This window comes from Lodderomyces beijingensis (assembly GCF_963989305.1).
Source record: "Lodderomyces beijingensis strain CBS 14171 genome assembly, chromosome: 1".
Taxonomy (NCBI): Eukaryota; Fungi; Ascomycota; class Pichiomycetes; order Serinales; family Debaryomycetaceae; genus Lodderomyces; species Lodderomyces beijingensis.
Genome location: NC_089970.1, coordinates 1837231 through 1848446, shown reverse-complemented (window position 1 = coordinate 1848446; position 11216 = coordinate 1837231). Strand labels below are relative to the sequence as shown.

The 11216-nt window shown below is 43.9% G+C and overlaps 4 protein-coding genes across 4 annotated transcripts; 1 reads left to right on the top strand and 3 right to left on the bottom strand. All coding sequences in view use genetic code 12, as the record gives it.

Annotated features, from left to right (window-relative positions):
• Positions 1 to 160: 160 nt before the first annotated feature.
• On the bottom strand, positions 161 to 2089 carry LODBEIA_P07470 (uncharacterized protein; the record flags this gene model as incomplete). The annotated part of the gene is made up of 1 exon (XM_066976701.1): positions 161 to 2089. One exon carries the CDS (start codon positions 2087 to 2089, stop codon positions 161 to 163), a length of 1929 nt encoding a protein of 642 aa, XP_066827685.1.
• Positions 2090 to 4174: 2085 nt separating this feature from the next.
• LODBEIA_P07460 (uncharacterized protein) lies at positions 4175 to 6481 on the bottom strand (the record flags this gene model as incomplete). The annotated part of the gene is made up of 1 exon (XM_066976700.1): positions 4175 to 6481. The coding sequence occupies one exon, from the start codon at positions 6479 to 6481 to the stop codon at positions 4175 to 4177; it is 2307 nt and encodes a 768-aa protein (XP_066827684.1).
• Positions 6482 to 6712: 231 nt separating this feature from the next.
• LODBEIA_P07450 (uncharacterized protein) lies at positions 6713 to 7162 on the top strand (the record flags this gene model as incomplete). Its single annotated transcript, XM_066976699.1, has 1 exon — positions 6713 to 7162. The coding sequence occupies one exon, from the start codon at positions 6713 to 6715 to the stop codon at positions 7160 to 7162; it is 450 nt and encodes a 149-aa protein (XP_066827683.1).
• A 36-nt stretch (positions 7163 to 7198) lies between these two features.
• On the bottom strand, positions 7199 to 7903 carry LODBEIA_P07440 (uncharacterized protein; the record flags this gene model as incomplete). Its single annotated transcript, XM_066976698.1, has 1 exon — positions 7199 to 7903. The coding sequence occupies one exon, from the start codon at positions 7901 to 7903 to the stop codon at positions 7199 to 7201; it is 705 nt and encodes a 234-aa protein (XP_066827682.1).
• Between the last annotated feature and the right edge of the window lie 3313 nt (positions 7904 to 11216).

Below are 11216 nucleotides of genomic sequence, written 5' to 3'. Positions count from 1 at the left end.
ATCCCACTACATTGCTTTTGCAAATACAGTACAGGCAATATTCAAAGCTTTTTTTTTTTTGGTTTTTTTTGTCTTTTTTGTTTTCATTATTTTTCGTACGGCATGGCGAGGGGGGGGGGGGGGGGGGGGGGGAAGGGGTCGTGAAATGGTTATATAGGCTCTATAAATTCATTTGCAGCGGCGATAAGGCAAACAATTGACTAGTGCTGTACTCGTTATGGTTCAAATAGTCACCAAACTCCATCAACTCAAAGATTAAGCTCATGTTGGGACAGATCCGATCGCATTTGTCAACCACGATTTTCTCCTTTCCCAGTCCCGCAGTGTGGCCGCTCTTCAACATCTCATACGCTTCATTAACACCAATGTTGAATTTTCTCATGAAAAAGGCAACAATGACACAGGCGCTTCGCAGCACGCCACATTGGCAATGCACGAGCACTTTGAGGCCGCGGCTAAAAAACAGCTCGATTTTCGAAGTGATGGAGGTGAGGTTTTTTGAAATGTTTGACGTGTGCGACCAAGGGATATGGATGTATTCGCGGAAATTTGGTTGAGGACATTTGTACAAATGTGACAATTTCTTGCATTCCTTGGCGACATTGATGACCAAATTGTATTCATTGATGTCAATCTTGTTATCGGGGTCCGAGTACAAAAACACGAGGTTGTTGAGAACACTTCTAGGTCCATTAGGGTACGCGTTTATTGCCGATGACTCTTGGAGCTCTTCTGGTTCCTTAAACTTGCTGGTGTTATAAGTGACGTTTTGAGATGTATGGAGCGACGAGTCGTCATCATCGTCATCATCATCATCATCATTGCTTCGTTGATCTGTAGTTATATCCTTGGTGAAATTCGTCGCTAGTGGTGACTCGATGGCCATTTTCTTGATATTTTTCAGTAACCTAGAAGGCGAGCTTGGTTGTTGAGTAGAGGGTGCTGTAGTCGGGCTTTGTAGTCTAGGTGGCGTGTTTAGTGGCGATGATTTTGAATTTAGGGCAAAAGGAGGTGGTGCAGGCGGTACAATCCTCTCGTCGTTATGTCGCATCATGCTGGAATCGCCGGCGTCATTTATTAATAGCAGCAGGCTCTCGAATTCCGAATCCACCGGTGGGAACTTGTAGGCCCTGATGGGGCGAGTATTTTTACAGCTGCTGTATTCTTGTTTGGGCCGCGCGGGTGGCATTTGCGGCGTGTGTGTCACTGATGGGGTTTGCAATTGTTCGTGTGCATACGTCACCGAGAAGCTTTGGTGGTGGCCATCTTTGGCAAACTCGGTTTGGCTAGCTGTTGGGGTATCTAAAGCTGAACTAACAGATTTAAAGACTCGTTTGCCACCAAAGCTTGGCTGTTGGAGCATCGTGGAAGATCCATTTGATTCCATCAAGTTTAATGAGAGGTTCTTTGTGTTTCTAGACTGGTGCAAGGCATGAAGTTTGCGCGCTTGATTTGGTGAAAAATTACCAGGCGATGAGTTGACTGAGCCTGTTGAAGAGATGGAAGATATGGAGGATTGGTATCCATGTGATTGGAGCAAGTTTGATTTTGGAGGTTGAAATGTGAACGATGTGAATTTCGATTGCTGGTTGCTGCCACTTGCCAAGGGGAGCAGCTGGTTCAATCCCGCCCCTTTTGGTTGTGGTTTTTCTTGTGGTGGGGGCAAGTGTGAACAACAACTACTGGAAGTTGTTGTTTGCTGAGCCTCGGAGTTTGAATATTCAAAGCTATATCGCTGGTGAGACAATTCGTAATTAGGGATTATTCCGTGCGGTTGCTCAGCAATAGGGGAGCTCATTGGTTCTGTCGCCAAACCCTCTGCGCCGGGTTTCTCCTGTGTTATTTGCAGTTTATCTTCTTGTTGTTGTTCTTGTTGTGGTTCTTGTTGTGGTTCTTGCAGTTTTTGTTGTTGTTGCTGCTGGTAGTAGCGATTCACAATGTCAAATTCGGAGGTATGTATACTCGATGCTTCTTCAAACAACGGGGTGCTCGAGCCACTGGCTTCGATATTGGGGCTTTGATGTAGACGAGCAGTTGCTGACGGCATAGACCCAATATTCAACGATGACGATATCAAGGGAGTGGTCATTTAGTATTAAAGAAAAAAGGAGAAAAAAAAAAGTAGAAAAAGGAAAAGGAAAACGTCTTTGTTGTTGAACGGTTTATCTTGAAACACTTGGGGGGCAGAATATGTATCTGAATATGTGTGTCTATTCTAAAAAAAAAATGTATGCGTGCAAGTGAGTGAGGCAGGAAGTAGAGTGAAATCAAATAGTTTGAGCTGTTGTTTGTTTCACTATATACGTATGTATTTGCGTTGGGGCTCCCTTGTGATAAAAGTTGCAACACTTTGGGCGGTATCCTTTATGGAAACTTGAACTTGGTAACGGTATTCTCTTGCCTGGAATCTATCCACTTGGCAGTAATTAAAAGACGAGAATATTTGCATTTTTTAAGGAACTTATTTCCCCTGGCACCTTGCCGTCTCCACTTCGCGCCCGTGGTGGTGTAGCTCTCGCCACGACCACGACTTATACCTCCCACCGCGAATAAACACCACCACCCACCGCGGTGTAGTTTGAAACAGCGTTGCCAACTTAATTTCAGGACGTGTCTTTTAATTTTTTTTTTTTTTTTCTGCTCGTCTCGCTCTCAGCCCAATTTTGCCTTTTCTTTGTCTGTTGCAACGTTCTCGATCTAGAACCACGCAAGGATGTGAAATTATACCATTACCAATGCCACCGCCGACAGGACGTTTCTTGGTAGATTGGTTCCAAAAGTACGCGGCACTCAGCCCCCCCGTGAACATCTCCAAAAAAAAAATTCACGTCTTACGAATAACACGAATAATGGGTATGGCACGTCATCACCGATTGTGTGGGATAAGCAGGCAAGTATTTTTAGAACTGCGCAAGTGAAAGAGTTTGGGCAAGGGGACATTTAGAACTTCCCCTTTTTTTTCTCTCTCTCTCTGGCTGCAACACTTAACTTAACTTCCACAACATTGTTTTCTGGTGACGTGATGGTTGGTGGACATGTCAAAGGCGTACCTGAGCCTATACCACCACCTCCCCCGTATAGACCCGTAGAGATGGGAGTGGTTGTTTGATGTCACAATGTTTTTGTTGTTTTATTTTTAGACATTGCGTTACATCCAACCGAACAGCGCGCTAGAGGGGGAGGGGGGGTCGGAGGGAGGGTCGTTGGAGGGTCTAGAGTCACGTGGGTCGCTGAGTGACGCCACCAGTTGAAGCACCAGCTCACCAGAGTCAAAAGCGGGCCACGGGCCACCACCGATAACAGATCAGCACTGTTTCTGAGCAATCAGCTAGAGGATGACACTGCAGCAATCGAGAAAATCACCAAATACACCAAATACTAGGAGGGGCTCAATTCATTTCAATCAGCAGAGATCATGAATTATAATTAGCACCTCCATCGTCTCCGCCACTACCCTAAATCTCAGATCGTCCGTCCACTTGAATTAAAACACATTGCATCCTGCTACATGCTCGTGAAAAATGACGTCGACCTTCAAGTTGTTCGATTGTTCCCACGGTTAAACTTTTTTTTTTTTTTCTGGGAAAGTGGCGGATGTTTCAGAATAAATTGCATCATGTTTCAGAATTGGTTTTTTTTTTTCTTTATAGTGCAAGAAGCGAACCTCGCAATGACAACCAAAGAGCCAACTCCCAGCTCCCAACTCCAGTTCTCGCCTGCCATTGGCATCAACCAACATTGGCTCATGATCCCCATGAGTTAAAAAAAGAAAAATAGGAATGTTTTTTTTTTACGAATTGGAGTGCTTTTGTTTCACACTAGCCTTCGAGTATGTGAAACCGGGAATACTAGTCTCAACCTTCGAGTCCGTCACGTCTTTGTCTTTTGTCACTGGACTTTTCCCTCTTTATCTACACACTACTGGAGGAGGCCCAGATTCGGGCGCAAGTTGGCTTAATTGGATCGAGAATCCCGGATAAAAACTCAAGCGGGTCGAGTCTTGTCACCTCTTCTTGATTCTTTTGAGATAAGAAAGCAAAAAATAGAAACTTCATCTGCCTGATGACCGCGCATTGGTATTTGGTCTCTTGCTGGTATACAAAATCAAATGTTACTTAGATGAAAAAAAAAAAAAAAAAAAAACACATGCCACAAGTTAAAACATCCTGGCGACTCAACTTTTCTTGCGATTAGCTTCCAAATACTCTTTGATATTTTCAATCAACTCGGCCTTTCTAGAAGCAGTCCTAATGTCGGGATATCTCCTGCAAAAACCCCTCAACTGGTCGATATTGAATTTCTGCAACGAGGCATTCTTCCAAGCAACCAACACCATTTCCTCACTCAACGCGCTGCTTTCCCGCTTCTGTTTCTTGACATGTTGTTCATGGTTCGCCAGAGCTAGTAGATCGTCCTCTTCCAATTCCCGCTTAGCTGCACGCTGAGTCAATTCACCAATGCGTTGATTGATCTCACTGATCAACAGTTTCGACTCCCGGGTGAGCCCCGCTTTAAGCTGCTTCAAGGCAAAAATCGTCTTGTCGTGTTTAAGCAACGATCGCTCCACGGGCGGATAGGGGATCTTCAAGATTTCATGCTTGATGACATTGTAGAAATAATTGAGCGATGCATTGGGCCAATCTTGGGGATTATATGAACCCCATTCGTGTTGGCGTATAAGTTGTTTCATCGATTTCACCAAGCTTCCATCGGTCAACGTCAGCGACTCTTCCTGCTCCGTGTTGTTCCTCTTCACACCTGCAATAAAGTCACCAGGGAGTGCTCTTACATCTTCAACCCATGGCATACGAATCAACAAAAACCCCTCGGGAAACTGGCGCGATTCATCTTTCAGCTCACCAATCTTGGTTGAGTTGGTCATTCCAGTGGGGTACATTGCGAAAAGTCGCGGCCGCATGTTCCGCCTCAAGCAGCCAAAGACTATTGCATATTGCTTCAATTTGACACACGATCGGTATAGCGAGGCAAAAGTGCGCAAGGAGTTGGTGAATGTTCCTTCGATCGTGCTATTAGTCGAGCCGGAAAGGTCAGCAGAGACATAGATGGCATAACCGCAACACATTGACATGTTGAAGTGCTGCACGTCTCTAAAGCCAACTAACTGCAAATAGGGCAGTTTGGAAAATGCCTTGATCGCGATTTCCTCTCCATCTGCATCCCCATCGTCATCTTGGTCAATTACTCCAGCAGTTTCAATATCATTTGGATCTCGCTCTGACTTCTCCTGTAGCTGATGATCAAACGTATAATCTTTCATAAAATCCATCTGTTCTTTATTCAACATTAAAATCTCCTGGCCACCGCCCAAGGTAAACCCTTTTTGTATCATGCTCTCTTCCTTTTGATCCCTATTAGACTTTCCCGACTCATTCTTATTCTTGATTATTTCCATATCCCGCAGGTCGACTGAATTCCCAGATTTCACCAATAGAGACTCGGTGTAAACTTTTTTCATTTCCTCGTCTCTGGTATACAACAACAACTCGCGGGTTTTCACTTTTTCATGGCTGTAAAGCTGATACGCTTTAATGGTGCACCCTAACCCTCCGCCAATAGTTCCGCCATTGCTTAAGACCAAATTGCAAGTGAACAAGACTCGTCGCACATTCTTCATGCTCATTATACTATCACGAATCTGAGATCCCAACATCAGTCGTTGGAAAGTGGGGCTATCCTTTGAGAATCCAAACGCTGGCTCTTCTTCTTCTTCTTCTTCTTTCACTTCTTTTCCCACAGGGGCTGCCTGATTTGAAGATTTTGTTTGCTTCTCCCGCTTGAGAAAATTGGTATTCATAAACAAATCCTTGTATAGCTGAAAATTAAACTCCTTTGCACCCGCGGGCTTGATGAAAAACGGGTCAATGAGAAACTTGTACTCATAGTAATCATCAATAACCCTCCATAATGACTCTTTGCTAGATTGCTTCGTATACGGCTTATCGTTAGTTGTAATCCAAACTAACCTTCTCTTGTTGAAAAAAGTATGTTTTGCCAATTGGTCAATCATCTTGCTCAATATCGTAGCCAAATGCTCTTCATTCGCCATTGGTTGGTACTCAAATACTTTATCCAAGGGTATGATCCCAGTAGTTGCATCAAGAACCAAATCACTTAACCGTTTCATGTAATGGGCATTTAGTTCAACAAGGGGGAAAAGATGACAGAATCCAAGAGGCTTCTTTCGTGCTGAAACCGGCGCGTGAGCCACATTGTTATAAAAATAGATTCCAATCCCGGTGTTTTTCCTAGTCTTGATCAACTCTTGAGCTAGTTCATTGATACTTGAGAGAATCTCATAGAGTTTGCTTTGGTGATGGCTAAACTCCAACGAAGGTTGTAATAAATCGGGAGTGATTTCAATCAAAAAGGCAATACCTTCTCTAACTTCGGTTTGTTTGTATTTCTGATAAATATCATCTTCTTCGTCGTTTTCGTCACCGCCAGAAGCCCATTCACTCATGACTAAGGATCCTGATTACTCCTGGTGTTCCAACATAGATGATGATTGTAAACGCGCGTGTGCATGCGCGTATTACCCTTTTTCGTTAAATCATTTTTCATGATAGTAGCGCCAGAGAAAAAGAGAGGGAGACCATTCCGCCGGCCGACCATTCATCAAACCCCCCAGTCCAACCTTGCTGCTCACCAGCTCCACTCAAACCGCGTCAAATCATAAATCCATAAATAAAACATGTCGATCCAGTTCATTCTAGTGCTCAACAGACAGGGCAAGTCGCGATTGGTGAAATGGTTCAACAACGACGCCAGCATGACCCCGCAGCAAAAACAGCAACATATAACCGAGATTCACCGACTTATCCTGCTGCGGGACTCATCTAAACACACCGCGAATTTCGTCTTGTATCAAAGCAAGATGAAACTATGTTATAGAAGATACGCAGGCTTGTACTTTATAATCTCCACCGATGTTGAAGACTCGGAACTATCGTATTTGGAAAGCTTGCATTTGTTTGTTGAAGTGTTGGATGTTTATTTCAACAGTGTTTGTGAAGTTGATTTAGTTTTCAATTTCTACAAGCTATATTATATTTTAGATGAGATATATCTCGGCGGTGAGATACAGGAAATATCAAAGGACAAACTACTAGAAAGACTACTGTATCTAGATTCGTTAGATTGATCGTTTTGCTCCATGGTCTGAGGTATCTTTATCTTTTTAGATGTATTCAATAGACGCATCAGTCAAGACATTTGCATTGTGAATCTCCACCTTATCCCAAAGGAGTTGGGCAACTTGTTCAATCGACATGTGGCCAACGCCAACCACTTCAATGGTGGGATCGCCGGCAGTGTCCAAAACGCGTAAAAAACAGTTTTTCACTTTTGCTTGAAACTGCACCATTTCATACCTTTCATCGCCCCAGCCTTTTCTCTGGCTGATTTCGTCCATGTCCAACGTGAGAAACAAAGTCAAGTCGGGCTTCGGCAACCCTTTATCGGGACCCAATAACCAATCGGCATCAGCTAGACTCCTACTATTGCTCTTACTCTCGTTCTTGTCATCTCCTGTTGCAGTGCGAGTTATCGTCCCATCATCGTCGGCATGGTTCTTAGCTAGCGTGTAAGCAACACCGGAATAAATATATCGATCAAGAACCACGAAAACACCCGAATTGAGCAAACTTTCAATTTCAGCAGCTAGTTCCCATCGATTCGCCAGGAATAGTAAATGGGCCGCTTGATCATTTAGTTCGAACTGTTTATTGGTCAAGTATTCATTTATGAGTTGACCTATCGGGGTTGACCGGTTGGGGAATTTGATGAGTTTGTTCTGGGGGAATTTGGACGCGAGCAACGATGCCTGGGTCGATTTGCCTGAACGATCCAAGCCTTCAATTAGGATGAGTTGGCCGCGAGGCATGTGGGGTGTTGGTTTGCTTGGTTAAAGTAAAGACGCGTTGAGACAAAGACAGAGAGAGAGAGAAAGTTGAACTCTCCAACTCGGCCAACTTGAAAATATAGAAGAACAAAGAGGTCGAACTTGAGTCCCCCAGACCCATACTCAAAATCAATCAAAGAGCAGCTCAACTTCACTACAAAACTTTACAAATGTGCAAGGGATCATGACCGAAAGAATCAAAGCATGGCTCATCAACCGGAGATACACCCTTGTATAAAAAATCTCCACTTAATCTCCAATCCATACTACGATGAACATCTAAGAAGAACGCAATGTCTCTTTTGCTCCAATCCCCCTGACCACCTCCCCCGACCTCAATTGCCTCAACGGCAAAAAAGGGGGGGCATGAGGGGGGAGAAGAAACAAGCGATGTAAATGCTTGTCAGCAGCTATCAAGTCAATCAGATCTATTCAAACTGGAAAAACGACGCCGCTGAGATGGAGTGGTTGTTGGGAGATCAAGATGAGAGTGTGACATGAGAGTGCAATTTTTTTTTTCCATTTTGTTTTCAGAGTTTGTCCTTGCACGAAGCCACTCAGTGAAGATGGTAGCGAGAGAGCGTGTGTGTTGTGTGGTAAGAGCTGTCAGCCTTTCGACGAATGAAAGAACTGCGTGTTTCGTCCAACTCTGCCGCTTGGTGGCTGGTTTCCTCCTGCTTATAATACAGAGGTGGCGGGGGCGAGTTTCAGCTCGAAGTTGGCTTGTGTTCGAAAGGTGAGAGATTTAAGTTATTCCAGTTTGCCCTGAACGAAACTGGCGGTATCGCCTATTGTAAAGTAAGAAGATCACGTGATTGTGCAACCACCGACGATGCAAGGGGCAAACGAGGTCAAGAGCTGCAAGAGGCTCAATCGCATCTAAACGGAATTGTAGGTATATTTAAGTGATAAATTCCGCACAAATCGAGGTGGCCCTGCTGCAGTCAATAAAGACGTCCTTGAGGATCTACACATTTTAGTCCCACCCCCCCCCCCCCCCCCACCCTTTCGTTGGGTTGATTGTAATGAACATGTGAATGTGAAAATTTGCTTGTTTTTCTTTCCCCCACACCACCCCTGAAACAAATGCCATGTGGAGCATTTCCTGAGATCCGTAAAATCATGCCGGTAAGTACAGAAAGTGGAATCTCAGAAAGAAAAAATACGTCACCTTGTCGTGAGAAGTTATTGATTCTCAGCTACCACTCTCAAACTGCATCGGGTGCAAACTGTAGAAATTGCAAAATTTCGAATACCTCGAGTTATGTAGGGGTTCTTCGACGATAGAAGCACAAACAATAAGGCGGAGCAACAAACATTTGCCTTGAGAGTTTATCGAGCAGAGAACAGGGAAGACTTGTGGACAACACTGGCGGATGCAAAATTGTTGTTGTTGCTGGCCACTACACCCGTCACTTGGAATTTTGCTTTTCCCCACATGCAGATATTGAGATTATGCAAGCGCTTTCAAACTAACGTCAACACGAGACATGAAGCTTCAACGCACAAGCTGGGGACTGAACGTTGTTTCTCTTCAGTCAATGTCTTTCCAATTGCGGATCAACTGGAGGAGACAACGTATTGGCCGTGACCATGAAAAACAGAACGAAATTAAATAAACCAAGGGAGGATCTAGCATTGTTCGATCCACCAATTACAGTGCGTTGCCTGAGAAAAGAACAAACAAAAGAAATTTCAGATCAAGCAACTCAGTTGAAATCGGGAATTTTAAAGTGTGTCCTCCGTCGTGGTTTATGCCAGGGGAAGTAAGGGGACCGACTGGCTTAAATCAAGTTGGTCACTTGACTACAACGGTGACGAGATACTGCTCGCAAATGTAGGTTGGCGAGCAACAGCATGTCGAGGAGAGACACGCTATGTGGGAAAGGGAATCTCGTGTTGAAAAGACAATTGAAGGGTGCGGAGAAAAGAGCCAAATTTATCGCCGACGTCAAGGGGGTCGGGGGTTAAGGACTAGGGGCTTTCTTTAAACAAAAAAAAAAAAAAAAAAAAAGATAGGCTCTGGTGGAGAAAGGGCTTCGAATCTCCTTTTATAGCATGAAAGTGATGGAGAGAGAGGCCAAATCACACACTCTCACAGGAAGCTGCGTCTAACACTGTCGACAATAGGCTCCAAGGTGTGGTGGATATTGGCTGAGTCGATTACGCCAACGACAGCAAAAGACACATTTGCAAATTGAATGCTGTCTAATGGTGTCTCATTTGTGCTCTAATGGAATGTTTGTTTAGATGTTGCGTTGCAAGTTTGTCAGATGGTTGTCAAATCAGACTCTCTGCCCTATTTCTTTAACGCCCTGTGCTTTGCTGCTGGTGGTTGAAGAGCTGCTGTTAACACTTGCGAAAGGGTTAAAGTATGTTGATGATGAAGACGATGTGGTGGTGGTGGCGCACCTTACTTTATACGACATACGTTGACTTATTTTCCACGCCTATACCGCATTTTGTTAATTTCTTGCTCAATTAGTCCAGACAAAAAAGAAAAGAACGAGAAATTTCATCACAGCCCATCCGTTCTTTATCTCGAGGAAATCAAACAAAACCTCCAGCAACTCAGATCAAAGCCCTCGGTGTATTTTCTTTTCATTTTTTCGAACTTTTCAGTGGGGGAAAAACGTCTACGTTTGAGAAATAAAATGCTATCTCAACGGACTTCATTTCGAAACTGTAGACAGATGTGCATGCCGGGAAGAGGCAAAGCAAAAGTGGAGTGAAAAAAAAAAAAAAATTACTCTGGTATATGTTTTTATCTGCTTCTCTTCCTCTCCTTTCTCACCCTTTGTTTTACCCTACAAGGTTTTTCTTTTTTGGCATTATTTGTTAAATGTTGATTTCTGTTCCTAAATAGTTTACATTCTTAGCAGGGGTTTGAAGTAGCTTTCCAAACAAGCTCAAAACATTCCACATAATAGCCGGTCGTTCAGCCGACCCAGCCTTAATGTGCATAATTATAAGTCAGCTCCCGTCTTACCCACGCCATGACACCGTATCATTAAAAGCGTTGAGTTGTGTTGAGTTGAGTCTATTTCAGTCGAGTCAAGGGTACCAAGAGATATAGCAGAAGAAGATCACAGACTCGGTGAATTTAGCAATCTAAGAGGTTCAATAGGATCTGAACAAGAGCCGATGCATTACGCCCCAGGTGCTAAACCCATGACCTGTTTCTACTCCTAGTAGTCTGACCAACGCATGAAAAGAGATAACACAAGCAAGTAGCACAACTCCTGACATATAAAGCCACCGGCTAAGGTAGAACATGAAGAAGAAACAAGCAGAA